Source organism: Chrysemys picta, chromosome 12, assembly GCF_011386835.1.
Source record: "Chrysemys picta bellii isolate R12L10 chromosome 12, ASM1138683v2, whole genome shotgun sequence".
NCBI classification, from domain to species: Eukaryota; Metazoa; Chordata; order Testudines; family Emydidae; genus Chrysemys; species Chrysemys picta.
In genome coordinates, this window is record NC_088802.1 from 51,596,796 (window position 1) to 51,612,496 (window position 15,701).

The following is a 15,701-nucleotide window of genomic DNA, read 5'->3' on the forward strand; positions in this document are numbered from 1 at the left end:
CTCAGTGGATATGTGCAACTTCCACTGAATATTAACAGAAGTTGTGCCCGAGTGCATGGAGAGATGCACACCCACCCCTGCAAACTCACTCTCCCTGGCATGCATTCTGCATAAGGAAAGGAAGCAGACTGCTTGATGCTAACAAACTGCTAAGGAATCACACTCCACGTTTTGGTAAAAGCTTGTCAGAGACTTTGGTCTTGCTGATTTATTCCCAAGAATTAGAAACCAGAAATAATCCTAATTAAAAACACACAGCAATATTTCAGATCACCTTAGATACAATGTTCTGCAAGGCAGCTGTCATGATGGAATAATTTATTTTAAACTGGGGAGGAGATGTGTTAAAGGTGACTGAGTCCATTAGTGCAAGCCCAGGTCCCTCTAATAAAAATATTGTTCTATTGTCTAGTGTGTATGCAAATCTTGACACGAGGTGGTATAAGAGGGCAGTCACCCCCTGGACTCCTGCACCATTTTAGAGCTAGTTTCTGTACGAAGAGGCAAAGTGGTTTCAATAGACTCTGTAGCGATCCCGACGCAGTACCATGGAGATTGGGCTTTTTATGAACAACCACCGTCTCAATGGTTGGACACAGATCTGACAACTGTTATCAGTAACAAATTGTAATGCAAGTGAGGCTATAGCAACGGCTCTTCCCAGCGGAACTGCAGCATAATTTTGATCATTATTAATCATGCTTAGCACTTAGCTAGTGCTCCCTACTTTCAAAGCGTTGGATCACTTTGATGACTGAAAGTTAAGTAAGTATTAGCCAATTCATCATTAGGACGCCCCTGTGAAGTAGGAAAACAACATGTGGGTTTTTTTTGCAGTAAACTGACGGTAATCAGTTTGTCTCACTCCTGAAAAATCAAAAGACCAGACTCTTTAGAGCCAAGAATGATTTCCTCAACATGTCACTTACTTACACTGTTTAGGGTTCTTGGACATACAGCACAGATCCTGGCTACAAGCAAGGATGGACCACAAGTTCAGATCTGGAAAGCGTTCAAAGCTCTGAACAAGAATCTATAAAGGGTGTGGTGGTTATTCCAGAGAAGGGTGGGGAAAAGACATGGATTTACAGACCTAGGTGCTGCCACAGGGCTCAATGCTACAAATGAGTAGGGTGAGTAATACTGAATATTTATACAGTGCTTTTAATATTCAGAGCTCTTTGAAATACACGGTGTAGCTCCACAGATTTATCATTATTAAACCTCACAACACACCCGGGCCAGATTTATTTTACAGATGGTGTCATCTGACGCAAGGAGGTTAAGGGCTTGTCTACATTACCCACTGGATCGACGGGCAGCGATTGATCCAGCGGGGGGGTTGATTTATCGCGTCTACTCTAGACGCGATAAATCGACCACCGAGCGCTCTCCCGTTGACTCCGGTACTCCACCGGCGCGAAAGCCGCAGGCAGTCAACGGGGGAGCGTCAGCTGTTGATTTACCACAGTGAAGACACCGCGGTGAGTAGATCTTAGTATGCTGACTTCAGCTACGTTATTCACGTAGCTGAAGTTGCGTAACTTAGATCGCCATCCCCCCCCAGTGTAGACCAGGCCTAAGTGACTAGCTCAAGGCTACAGAGGGAGTCATTATTGGAGAGGAAATTCAAATGTAGATGTTCCCGATGCCCTCTCCTGTGCTCACCTCACTCGAGCAACCCTCTGCCTCATGCATACATGAGCACTGGCATTTCAGAAGTGGTGACCATAATAAAAAACACGGGGTGTGGGGAAGGACACCACCATGGAACTTACAACGAACTCGATTGCAATGAAAGTCCATCCTGTAGTTGGAGGCATGCAGGAGGGCCCTGAGAGACCCAAAGGGCACTGTGTGAGCATAAGGATTAGCCTGGGTGGACCTGATAGCAGGAACAGGGTGATGGTGAAGCAGAACAAAACATCCCAAGTCATTTCAATGGGCTGCAACATGGAAAGCGCAGTGCCAGGGAAGTTTCTGCCCAGCGATGCTCTGCTGTGAAAAATTCTGACTTTGCTCCAAGAAGCTTTCACCTGGTCACCCTTGCAGAGATGCCAGCCCCTGGGGCAAGCCCAGCTCACCTGGCCTGGATGAAGATGAAGGCATCGTACTTGGTCGGGCTACGGTTGCTGCGTAAGACTGAGGTAATGGAGGCCGGAGGTCATTTTCTTTGTTCTCGTCCGTCTTTCCCGAGCCGAGCAGGCTAATTGTTTTGAAGCAAGAGAAGGAATAAGAGTTAGCCTTGATCCTGTCCACGCCCCTCCTCTGCAGCAGTTCTAACAATGCCCCGGTACAGGTCACAGTGATGGATAATGAGCTTCTAAGTAACATACTCATCCAAAGTTTCTGTGAGAGGCCAACCCTGCTACAAAAACCTTAGGAGCTCACAGAAACAAGGAAACCAAACATGAACCTGAAAGGGCCCATCTGGGGCCTGCGCTATGCATTGTCACTGATGTGTGAATTGGCCAGGCACGCTGGAGCATACGTTCGTTTTGTGGGTTTAACAGACAATGCTTAGGCGGATAGACAGACACATATTCTCTTCCACTCCACCCCAAAGGCTTAAGATTATCCATAGCTATGTAACCCGCTGGGGTTATTCATTTGAAATGGACATACAAATTAAAACTATAGGTGCCGACTCCGTGGGTACTCCGGGGCTGGAGCACCCACGGGGAAAAATTAGTGGGTGCTCTGCACCCACCGGCAGCCAAGCTCCCCTCCCCCCCGCCCCCGAGTGCACCGCGTCCCCACTCCTCTGCCTACCTCCCAGCGCTTCCCCAGTTGTTTGGCAGCGTTAGCACGCTCCGGTAGGGAGGGGGAGGAGCAGGAACATGGCGTGCTCAGGGGAGGAGGTGGGGCCGGGGTGGGGATTTGGGGAAGGAGTTGGAATAGGGGCAGGGAAGGGGGAGGGGATGTGGGGCGGGGCCTCATGGAAGGGGTGGAGTGGGGGCAGAGCCAGGGGCGGGAGTGAGGGGTCGAGCACCCACAGGAAAGCGGGGAAGTCGGCACCTATGATTAAAACAATCTCACAGGAGAAGACTGCACTCTGCCAGACGGCTATTTGTGTTTATGGGAGCTCCCTGTATTGCCTTGCACTATCACTCCTCCCGGATCGGTTCTAGAGCACCAGAGGGGCAGTACTCCTGCCTCTCCGGCGCACGGACCACGTTCTCCAGCCAGAGGATCGGATTGCAGTGGATGTACTTTGGCTTTGGTGGTAGAAGATCAAGGCCTCAGAATTTCAGAGATGAACAAACCTCTCCAAAGAGGTGGGCTGCAAATGTCCCCCATCCAAAAGCAGAGCGGCTCCAGGCTGAGATTTTCGCAAAGCGGCTAGTGATTGTGAGGCCTGGATGTTGGGGTGCTCAGCTGGAGACAGCTGAAGGGGCAGGAAGTGCCTAGCATCTGCCCTTTGGGCATCAGACTCCTTCAAAGAGTCTCAGGTTGAGCACCCAAAATCACGAGTCACTTTTGAATTCCTGGTGTCTCGTTTTCCTTCGGATGAAGTTTCCCTTTTTAAAGATCAGTCCTTGCATCAGTCAGGCCCAGCGGCTCAGAGCACCTGTGAAGCACTTACCTGTGTTTCTTAATTAAGACGCACTCTCCTCCATCTTGAGGGTCTAGGTTGTAGATGTAAAGGTGTCCGTCTGATGTTGTAACTAAGAGTCGTGGCAGCTTCTGAATCCTAATAAGAAACGAAGTGATGGATCTCTGTGCTAGCAGGGCACTGTGGGAGGAATGCGGAGCTGGGCGGCTCCACCAGGGGCGCTTGCCTGCCCTTCAAGTGGTAGCACATGGAATTACAGCTATGGCCAGGGTCTGACTGCTATCCTCACATACATACCTCGCACATTCCCGCTGCCCTAGATTCCCCCATGATGGGCAGTGCACACCCTGCACTGGAGCAGAGAGACAAGGAGCTAAAGCCCTGCAAGTGAGGCCAGGCATGGGGCGTGTCCGACCCCATCCAACCCGGGTTACCTGTAGTGTAGACATAGCCTTAAAGGGTCCACTCACAGGTTTGCACTGGTTTAACTAACCAATGCAGATAGGTAAGTAGACAAGACCTAAGTGATCACCCAAAGTTAAGGAAGGGCTGTGCAGATGACCTAATCTGTACCTCCACCTTTGCCTGCCATATCCCTTGAGTGGACTGTCGTAGGTAACCTATGTGCAGTAAATGCACCTTCAACAAGCTAATACACCCCCCCCCTTCTCTGCCTGTGCCACATCAGGAAACAATCCAGTTGTGTTGTGTGTCTGTAGCACCCTTTGCCAGCTGATGGGGAGAAGAGAATGCAGATGTTCAAACCTACGTGGAGAGCGTGCAGATGTTCCGTTGTCCAGAGAAGTTCAAGCGCACAGTGGCAAAGGCTCGGTCCTGGTTCATCATGTCCGACACTTGAGCAGGGAGGTAGTTGGTAGCAGCCATAAACATCTTTCCCATGTAACCACTCCAGGTGGGAGGCTCTTCTGGACGGCTGGGAATAATAAAACACCAGTCACTGAGGCTATGTGCAGTAGCTACCACAACTAGCATCAACAAAACAACAGAGACCAGAGCTAGTTAAAATGTACATACAAATTAAAACAACCGTACAGGCATCTTCCTTTTGCCAGTTGAATCACAGGAGTTCCCTCAACAGTCTTTGCATAACCCCCCTTACCCAATACCCATGACTTGCTTGCACCAAGAGAAAAATGTCCTGCTGGTAACTTGTGCAAACCCTCCACCCCCCATTCCCGCCAGAGAATGACTTGCAGGATTGGAGTGTTAGATATGGCCAGTAAAATGGAACCTGCTTTAATGCAGGCTTGCTAAAGCGTAATTCAAATGGACCAGCCCAGACAGAAAATCTACTCCCCCACCTTCGCTCCAGGGAGGATCATGGGAAAAAATTAACACTTTACTCGCCTGTCCAAAAAACAAAACAAGTTACTTTCCATGGGCGGCGGGTGACCTGGCCATTGGGGGAGGCTAGTCCTCGGCCCCTCCCCTTGTGTCCAAGGCCCCGTCCCTCCCTCTCCCCTTCTGCCCCTGCAGGAGCCTAGAGCACCCCCACCGCAGTCCCAGTTCCAGCCCCAGCCCCAGCGCTGGGTGGCACAGTCACAATTCTGGCCTGTTGTAAGTGGGTGCAACTCCTATTGACTTCAGTGGGATTCCAGTGCTTATTACTAGCCTTGAATATGGTCTGTTCTAGATGACTGGATTTGGAAGCTACCTCTTATATAGCTATTTTCACCAGTAGATCTCCAAGTGCTTTACAGACAGTACAGCATTTACAGGTATCATTAGCTCCTGTATACAGAGGGGGAAACCGAGGCACAGAGCGACGACGTGATTTGCCCAAGGTCACCCAGCAGGCCAGTGGCAGTGCTAGGAACAGAACCCCAAGTCGCCTGAGTCCCAAACCAGTGCTCTGTCCAGTAGGCCACACTGCCCCTACACAGCTTGATTTAAAACTGCACTAGTCCCATCAGATCTGCATGGGGAATGTGTCTCCAAGGATGGTCCTCCTGCTGGCGGGCGATGCCAAGCAGAGAGCACTATGGAGCCCGCAATGTGAGAACCCCCACCCTTATGGCAACATGCAGACAGCCTGTTGTATGGCAGGGAAGCTGTCCTCACCGTGCTGGTCTGTACAGACAGCTTCTATGGGAACTGCGACACCAAGCCCTCTCTGCAGACCGCAGGGGAAAGACCTCATTTGCAACCTCTGCCCTGAAGGCCGCCTCAGAGCAGATCCTCGGCGACAGATTAGCAGTGTTTTTCTATTCAGATTTAAACATTCCCCTTGCTGGGGCCAAGGCTTGCAGCCAACGTGTTCCTGCAGTGGATTCATCTAGAGTACCAGCTGGGGCAGCAAGTTGTAACAAGAAGTGCCCACAGGTGGTGGAAATGCTTCCAGCAGGCAAACTCCATGAACTTGATGGCCAGCTAATCGCTTTGCTGCCTGTGGTGGGACCCTTCTCCCTGCGTCCAGCCACAAGCACAGAGCAGCTCCTTAGCAACGCTGCTTGGATTTGCCATAGCAACTCCGACGTCAGCAGCATCCTGCCGAGAGGGGGGGACCTTGCTGGATACGGCCAGACACTGGCAGGGAGGGCGGGAAGCTAGAGGTGAGCCTGGGGTGCTGACATCACTTGCCAGCCAAAGGCAGGAGAGAGCAGAGAGCTCTTCCAAGCAGCAAGTCCCTCAGGCTATTAAGCCAAAAGGGCAGTTTGCTGCCAGTGTCACGGAAGGAAAAGCACGAGGCCTCGTTCACGCTAACAGTAACGTGTGCTCGTTCCCCTCTGGGGCACATGGCTTAGCTCAGAGCCTCTCACCTGTCAGTGGTATGTTCCAGTTTAAAGATGTGCACGGTCTCGGTGTTACTCGAAGCGCACAGGAACTGCGAGTCCATACTGAACACGAGAGAGCTGATGTTCACGTACCTAGGGCAGAGAAAACAAAGGGCCCGTCACCGAACGGCGCACAACCAAAAGGGACACACCGCAGCAGCCACACCCGGCCAGCTGTAAATCCTCTCCACTGACGGAAGAAGACCCAGAAACTGGCGATCTGGTGAGACATTTTGCCCAAGTAGGCCCTGGCTGCGCTGCCAGGGAAGCCCCGTTAGCAATGTTTTAGCACGGACCATGATTTTGGCTGGTCGGGCTAAACACAACCCTAGAGTGGAGACGTGGCCTTGCCCCATTACTAGGGCAGGAGCAGCAGAAGCTCCCTAAAAGTGAGGGGGCCACTGGCACCTGAACCGCGGCCCCGCCCCCTGGGCTGCCCCTTCCCGAGGCCCCACCCCCCGCATTGCCCCTTCCCCCCAAACCCCTCTTTCCCCCCCACTCACTCCTCCCCACCCTCTCTCTCCCGTCGCTCGCCCTTACAGCCGGTAAAAAGTGATGAAGCCATGGCCGCCTGCCCTCCCCCGTTCCGGCGCCCCGTACTAGGGTTATGGAGGAGCGGCCTGGTGCCTCTCTGGAAACTGCCAAGAGCGACAGGGCTACGTAGGCTCATCTCCCAGCCACACAACACTGGATGACGGAAGGCAAGAGGTGGGACAGTCTTGTGGCATGAGATGGTGCTGTCATGGGGGAGGCAAAGAGTGCTCAGAGCTGCTCTATTTACTGCCCAGAGGAAAGGGGATGCCCCTTGCTTTCACCAGCGATTTCTGAGGCCTGGTCTATGCAGATTTTGTACCAACAGAACTATACTGGTCAGGGTACAAATATAGTTATCCTGGTACAATCCCTCGTATGGATACAGTTATCCCCGGATAAAGAGGCCTTACAACTGTAGATCTTATTCTTCTTTCCATACAAGAATGAGCTATGCTGGTATAGTTAAGCAGTATGCCTTTCTAGTGTCAGCAAGGCCTTAATAGTGGAGAAGAATCCAAAGACGTGATTCAAACTTCTTCTGAGCCTGGCATTGGATGATTCAGATGCACGTTAGCTAGCTCTACAGGGCTGATTTCCTGGTGCCTTACAGGGCAAGTCTATGCTACAAAATTAAGCTGACCCAAGTTACGTTGACGTACAGCCACCGCAGTAATTAAATCGCTTTGCTCCTTGTGTTGGCGGTGCACGTCCTCGCCATGAACGCTTGCACCAATTTAACTGTCAGTGTGCGGCACTGTGGGACAGCTTCTGAAAGTCAATGTAAGCAGCCCAGTGTCTACACTGACACTGCGTCACCCTAACTACATTGACCTAAGCGCTACGCCTCTCGCGGAGATGGAGTTAAGTAAGTGGAGTGAGCAAGTTACACCAGCGGGAGCTACATTTTAGTCTGGACGCTTACAGAGTTAGGTCAAGGTAAGGCAGCTTACATCGACCTACCTCTAGCCTAGACCAAGGCACTGTCATTTACCCAACCGAATCAGAACGGGTAGCTTTTTAGCACCCACTTAGCCCAGGCAAAGTGAGAATCAGATCTCTGTAGAATGGTATAACTATTGTAACTTCATTTCTCAGGGCTAGTCTACGCTACCCGCCCGGATCGGTGGGTAGAAATCGATCTCTCGGGGATCAATTTATCGTGTCTCATCTAGACGGATAAATCGATCCCCGAATCGACGCGCGTACTCCACCAGCGCAGGTAGGAGTAAACACCGTCGACGGGGGAGCCGCGGCGGTTGATTTGCCGCCGTCCTCACAGCGAGGTAAGTCGAATAGGATATGTCGAATTCAGCTATGCTATTTGCGTAGCTGAATTGGTGTGTCTTAAATCGACCCCCCCCAGTGTAGACTTAGCCTTAGAGTGGAAATCCAATTTTCTTTGTATAATCTCCACTTGAAAGGAAAGGTGAGAGTCAATGTGTCCAATTTGCCTCCAATTCTCTGGAATCACCCAGTTCTGCAAGCAATTGAACTGTGTCACTCAGCTCGCCAGAGGCAAAATGTGGGAGCTACACAGCCCTATCACGTTCCTATAGAAGGACAGTAACATATGCCGAAGCAGCCAAGGTCCTACATGGTCAAGAATGTCTGCAGTGAGAATGTATTTAACGTGCTGTTACTTGATCCCTTTGCATACTTGTCAACAATTTTAAGGAGTGAACCGACCTCTTCATTCCTCTTCTGAATTCGTAGAGTTTTTGCCCATCAGGTACGGAAAATACACGAATGACCGTGCCCTGTAAAAATGCAGGATAAAGGTCATGCAGAAAGCAGGGCGAACAGAAACATGCCCCTTCCTCAATGCTTTCTCTGGGGAGTTCAGAACATGCAAACGCCATTTCCACCTTCCCACCCAAGGATCGGTGCAAAGCAAAATCAAATCTCTTCCTCACAACTGCGTTTCTTTCATTTGTTCTCCCCCAGCTCCCTTCCTCCCCTCAATCAATACTAGAGCTTCACTGTCATGAAACAGAGACAGATACCACTTCCCATAGAACAAACAATCTAATCCAAATACTGGATTGCTCTGCGGATCTTCCGCAAACCTGCAAACCCACAAGCATTAAGGAGAGTGTTCACAGCGGGCTTTTCACTCACTTTTTCTGAAGCGCTTGCTAACTTCGACCCTGTGGAGTTGAAGGTTATTGCAGCGAGGGGCCCATCGTGGGCAGGAATTGTGCAGACTGTTCTCTGTTGGTAAAAAGGTAACAGGGGTGTAATCCAAAGTGCGAAGCTCCCGCCTGCTATCTGGTGGCACATTCCATACCCAATAACACTTGATTCGTAGAGGTCCCTTAAGTGCCTTTTGAGCTTAGTGCTAAATCCAGGAGGTATCTCATGCTTCCTTCCCCCTCGCCCCCAGTTCTCCTCCTACCACAGCCACCATGTTACAAAAGCAAGTTTGGGCCGGATTCCAAGTAGTGCCAACACTTACAATTCCTCTGGCAGTTATGGGTGCTTAGCACATCTCAAAATCAGGCCACAATGTAGTGATTGCCCTCCTACCCTTCTCCTTTGATGCTTGGCACCTGCCTGAGCAAAAGCAGCCCTGAACTCTGGGGACAGTTCATTCTCTGCAGAACTTTTAATATTACAAGACAATACCGATTCCTGGGATTTTACCCCAAGGAAACCCTGGCAAGGGAGGACCGGGGACTTGCTAATAATTCTCACTATACGCCACTCACCGAGCAGCTTAAGTTGCTCACTGGCTCTTCTCTATCTGCCCTCTAGCTCCTTTCATGATGACACATTTCTCCCGGGTCACTACATTCAGGAGGTTCATGAAGGTTGCTCTCCTTACCAAGGCACTAGTCCATGAATATACAGAGCTTAAATTCAGTACTTTTGCTCTGGGCACGTGTCAGATAATTTGTTTAACTACGTGCCGTGTCCGGATGAGCAGGCGTGGAGAAGACCCCAAAGCTTAGTGGTCGATTTCTGTGCAGTATGGTTATGTGGACTTTCTTTTCTCTCGCTCTCTCTCTTTTATTAAAAGGGCTCAGCTGGGCATTTCTGTAGCGGTCTTTGTTTATCAACACAGATTATTTTCTGTCCATGGCAGTATCCACATGTCTATGCCCTGAAACCCTCTAGTCACTTCACACCTACCAAATTATTTCCGTCGTAAAACACAATCTCCCCAATAGTCGCGCTGCCAGGGTACGCCAAGTAGGAGTTGGAATGGTTGATAGAAAGTGCACATAAACCTAGCAAGGCATGAAGGCAAAGAAAAACGCTGTCAGGAATAGGGTGAGCACACACAATAAAAACGGAATGGTTACAGTCAGCAACAGAAACGCTGGATTTTCAAGCTCCATTGTTTCAGGGGAGGAGTGTCCAGTCACACGCAACATATGGGCTTTCCCTAAGAGTGGGCTGGAAATCACTAGGAAATTCCTCGACTCTGGTGACACCTACTGGCACGCGACGGTAGGGCTGATAACCCTCCAAGATGCTTTTAAAGGATTCTTTCTTAGAGGTCAATATTGGGTCCAGTTTCTCCCCCTTCATCTGAATGACCACCCTTGGGAATGGAGAGAATAAATCACTTGCAACATTTCAAAGGGCTCTCTCTAGCTACGTCCTTATCCCTCACACCCACTAATGGGTTTTAGTCTCACAACACCCCTGAGCAATAGAGAAGCAGCATCCCCATTTTACAGATGGGGCACAGGGTAACTAAGTGAGTTGCCCCAGCGCACATGGGAAGTCTGTCGCTGAGCTGGCAACTGAATCTAGATCTTGAGTCCCAATCTAGTGCCCCATCCACTAGACCATCTTTCCTACCCTCATGTGAGTTTCAGGGGTAGCTGAAGTAACAGGTCTTCATTTCCCTTTTGGGTGCCTACGAGCCTGTTCTCAGGGCTGGCTGCAGCGCTTGCAGGACCTTGTGCAGAGTACGCCACATGGCATGCCAGCCCATCTCACGTGCCACCTCTTGGGGGAGTGTCCGGCTGCAGGACAGGAGCCCAGATGCTTATCAGATGGTAACAGGGTTCATTCTAGGATACTGCACGCTCGGCCTATGGCCCATCCCTGCCTCCTCTGTCCATGTACTGAAATGAACCTCGGTTCTTTCCAGAACCAATGCTGTCACCCTCAAACACACACTGCAGCTGCTGTTAGAACGTAGGGGACTGCTGGCCTTGCAAGAACATGGATTTCTGATTTAGTGGGTTTGTAAAACCTAATGGAGCACTGCTAGGAAGGTGCCACATGTGGGGGACCCTATGGAGTTAGAGGCTATTTGATATCCGGCCAGCTTGTGTGCTCAGCTCTCCAAACAGGAAATGCACCTCCCCCCACACACACTTCACGGGGCCGGTCATGCCAGGATACTGCCTTGGCAAATGCCCAACAGCAGTGCAGAATTAGTTCCAGCTAGTGTTTCAGATCATTGTTTATAACTGAACAAAAGCCCCGGCGCTACAGCAGCATCCAATAACCTGAGATATCCCTTTATCGATCTAGGGTATTTATACAGTGCTAGTCACTGCTCTGCCTTGGACTGAGGTGAGCTGCAGCCATATAAACTTGGCAGCAGTGGGAAAAGCATTTAAAATAATACAAGGCAGCTGATAAAGCCTGAACAGTGTGATTTTGGGGGGGTAAGAGGGGAGGAAATGAGATCAAGGATACACCAGAGACTTTTTAATAATAAATGCAGATAAAAGGCCAAAGAGACAAGGAACGAGTTCCCTCAAAAGGAAGGCCTTGGCTATCGGTCATTACCGTTTAAAGGCAACCACGGAGAATGTTCAGTGTAACCGTTTCCTGTCAGGCTGGAGATGACACAGGATCTAGAGAATTTTCAAGCTTAAGAAGCGGAGTTCTGAGTCAATTGTGCCCCGCTACAGGCCTGTCTGGAAGACTCAAACAGGAAACCAGGCCAGGGAAAGGTAAGAATACAAATATACAGAGCTGACCTCTTTAAGGCACAAAGAGCAGCCCAGCCACCGAGGTAGATGTGCAACTTGTCCGATTTCTCCTTCCTACGGTGCAGAGTATTCACACTACACAGTGAAGGGCTCCCAAACTAAGCAAACATGGGCCCAGAATCTGGGTGCCACTCAGGATGGGCAGACGTGGCTAGCTCCTTGCTACCTCAGGGACTGTCAGACTCCAGGGATCCGTCCAGTCCTTAGCATAACTGAGCAGGCGGAGGGTGCACAAAGGGGCTGCAGGAGTCAGGGGAAGACTAGTTTGACTTAAGTTGAAATTGAACTGTGCTGTTAGTTTCATAAACCAGAACCCACGAAGGGGTGTTATTTGATACAGGAGAGCCTTGATGCAATTACTGGATCCACAAAGGGGAAATTGAAGCAGAGGCCGGGCCTGATGCTACAGTCCCTGAGAGAGAGGAGGGAAACAAAAATCAGAGATGGGCTGAGTTCAAGTCTCCAGGCAATATGGCTCTTCCCGGCCCAGGGAAAGTTCAGCAAGAGAACAGCCTGTTGGAAGAGGCTTCCCTGTGAGAGCAGAATGTCCTGCCAGGGTCAATGTACTGCAGCCATCCCACAGCTGAGCAACTGACATCATTGGTAAAAATGCGATTGGCCTAATTACAACTCCCCACGGACACGATCTCGTAGCCTTCGAATGGATCTGAGCACCGTGAACTCAGGAGTCAGCTTCCTGCCCCGGCCCATATTCACTCTGGGGCTTTGGGGGACTCGTTAACCTTCCTGCCCCAGTTTCCCCCGTCTGCAGAATAGGGCTGTATTCCCTCTCCTCCCTCACAGTGATGGCCAGAGAGGGCTTGTTAGCAGCCTGTAAAGCTCTTGGGAGATGAAGATCACTCAGTGCGCTAAGTGCTGTTAGCACTCCAATGATCAAGGGTGGCTCCCTCAGGCACATGAAAACCACAGTCAGACTCACCCTCGCTGGGCATTTACCTGTGCTGAGGAAGCTGCCAAAATGTTACTGAGAAGGCAGCACTAATCAGATGCAACCTTCCTCTCTGTGGAACTACGGCAGGAAACGTTGTTTCACCAACACTTGGTTGCAGTGAGTTTGTGGAGAGAGTTATTGAGAGCATTTCCCCTCCAGCTCAAGGACACTGGCTATATATGGTTTGCTGTATGCGGCAAACCCCCTCTTGATGCCTTCATCAATATACTGACTGACTGCCCTGGCGTCTCAGATAATCCATGTTATCATCACATGCTGTCGCTTTTGAAACACGACGATGACCCTTTCCAGCTACTAGAGAACAGCAGCATGCCTGGGTGTTTGTGTCCCTTGGGGGATTTTTTTTTAAAAATCATTAAATTATATGTGAATCTTTAGTATGTTTAATCCTCAGCAAGAGACCATCTGTGAAGAGACGGAAGTAGGTCACTCTGGAGGGCCAGGCACTGTGTCCCCGGAAAGCCAAGGAGCCCGGCATTTGTTCCATGGAGATGAATTGCATCAGTGACTCTACAATGAGAGAGGCCACAATCCTTCACTGTGACATCGGAACAGTGTACAGAGGTACCCACCTTAAGCAGCCACTGCAGACTACCCTCCCACCACCAAAATAAATCGTTGGCTACTGGAGGTAGAGCTGGATTTCCCCTAAGGAAGACAGGAGGGGATTCAGCTGAGGGAAGCTAGGTGGGTTCTGCTGCTGCCTACCCTCCCTTGAGGTTGCCACGGGCAAGGAACGGCATTAAGTTGGGGCCAGGCTCCACGGGAGCTCTTCTGGCAGACGCTGCTCAGAGAGATGAACTGAATTAGTGCAGTACCTAGGCATCCTGGCCACACCCCACTCCCCGCCCAGCACTGTACACTTTTGGGGCTGGCCCCATGCAGGTCCCTGGCAGAGGAGCAGTTGCAAGGACTTTCCACCACGGTAAACACCTCTCGGGCTGCCACAGGCCTCTGTTAGGGTCTACACTGGCCTGGAGAGAATCTGGGCCACGATTCTCCATCTATAATCAAGTGTCAAGCTACAAGACCCCATGTGGAGATGCAGAGCTATTCTGCTGAGTCACCCTGGCAGCAAAAGCAACTGGGTCTCATTTGCACAGGAACACAAAAGGCTGGGAGCATCTCTGTAGTAAGACAGCTAGAAGAAAGAGCAGGGAGTCCTGAAGGGAGAAATTCTAATCTTCCCATTCAGGAAGGATCTCATAGGGTGAAGTCTAAGTATGGTCCTGCCTTAAGACTTTGTTACTTTATCTAAAAATAAAGGCAAATTCCAGAAAGGTTAAGATGTGGGAGAGGAGAGCATCAAGGCCACCTGATTGTATGGCTGAATTAAACTATACTGGGAATTTTAGAGATGCTTTTAAGTGGTTGCTTGAGACAGAACGTTATCTGCTTGAGGTCAGCTATGGAAGAGATTTTGGTGTAGGCTGGATCCTGGGGTTAGAGCAGTTAGACCTGTCAGTTATACATGCAGCCTGGATGCTGTACCTCCAAGGTCCTCAGCTAAAAACCTAATACTCAGAGAACAAAATCCCTTTCCTTTTACCATAACTCATGTCAGAGTGTCGATCGTAGCCAACCCAAGTTTGGGAATTTAAAGGCAGCCATGTATTATACAATCTACAACAAGGGTGTTGCAGTGAGATAAATGCAGTTAGACCGAGTCCTAGCAGTGTTGCCAGAGTCCTTCAGTGAAGTTATTTCCTTGTAACTTGGTGCAGTTCACCCATTCAGCTGTGCACCCTCTCCACCCCTGGTTCCCGCTCCCCCAGCTCTGCATTGCTGGGACAAGGCTCCTCTCACACGTACAGGTCACTGGTGATATTTACTTTCTTCGGTGCATTTCTGAATTCTCAACACTAAACTAAATGTGTTAGTAAGAATGCCGACACTGGCTTGATTTAAATTCTTACAGCGAAGTTTCAGATCTGTGGAGCTCTCTGCAGAACACCCGGCTTGTCATTAGTTTCCTTTGATCCGATCTCCTTTGCTTACCTGTTGTATTCGAAGGGGTATCCAGGATTGTCTTCAAAAGCTTCATGTCCTTAATGTTATGAATATAAATCGACTCCTCCAGGCAAACAATCAGCCTCTGCAACAACACAGTTGACAGGTACACAACCACAACTTGTTAACCGTCCCCCTACACACACCAAACATGTCAGCAGGTGCCAGTTACATTTGTCTTTCACAGCGGAGTTCACACTTTCACTCAGGCCCTTGCCATCAGAGAGCGTTACCAGGCATCTCTGAACTCCAAAATGGATCAGAGAGGCGAAGATCTTCCTCTCAAATCCCTTGCAATTGAGAAGCCCTCGGTTTTGCACCACATGACTGCAAAGAACAGCCTGCATTTGGAACCAAGATTAGACCCCCAATCTTTTTTGCCTTGATTTTATGAGAGAGCGGATTTTAAAGAGCACTTGCAAATGTACAGTGCTGTGCGAATGCTGGGGATTATCTGGGTGCAGCCTTAACCATGGGCATGAGGATGGTTTCATAACCACACAGAGTTTCATTCCTTCCCCACCCCAACCAGGCTTTTCCTTTTAACATTTCTCTCTTTGTGGCTTCTTTAGTAGCAGGACACTTTACGATCATAAAAATTGGAGGGGGAAGAGGCTGTTAGATCCCTTCTAGTCTATTTCCTCCACAGCGTGGCATTGCTCTCTACAATACACTCACTCTAACTTTGTCCAATCAAGGGATGAGGCTCCCACCGCTTCCAAAAGACGCACCTGCCACTCATGGGTGCCTTTTAACTTGGAATCAGGGAGCAGGAATCCATCTTCTGCTCCCCGCTCCATGGCTGTCTATGGCATAGCCAACTGCATTCAAGTTCTAACTAGGGGACACGCATTACAGAGTGGCTGATTTGC

General features: G+C 50.0%; 1 protein-coding gene across 2 annotated transcripts in view; it reads right to left on the reverse strand.

The window, feature by feature from the left end:
* The window catches only part of WIPI1 (WD repeat domain, phosphoinositide interacting 1), a 34,292-nt gene that overhangs the window by 7,587 nt on the left and 11,004 nt on the right, over window positions 1-15,701 (reverse strand). For both annotated transcript variants that reach the window (XM_005282945.3, XM_065563698.1), the window contains exons 4-11: window positions 14,818-14,914; window positions 10,018-10,115; window positions 9,004-9,096; window positions 8,572-8,642; window positions 6,337-6,444; window positions 4,326-4,490; window positions 3,587-3,694; window positions 2,085-2,206 (exon numbers count right to left, since the gene is read on the reverse strand). In XM_005282945.3, coding sequence (XP_005283002.2) covers window positions 2,085-2,206; window positions 3,587-3,694; window positions 4,326-4,490; window positions 6,337-6,444; window positions 8,572-8,642; window positions 9,004-9,096; window positions 10,018-10,115; window positions 14,818-14,914 — 862 coding nt within the window. The remainder of the gene's footprint in view (window positions 1-2,084; window positions 2,207-3,586; window positions 3,695-4,325; window positions 4,491-6,336; window positions 6,445-8,571; window positions 8,643-9,003; window positions 9,097-10,017; window positions 10,116-14,817; window positions 14,915-15,701) is intronic.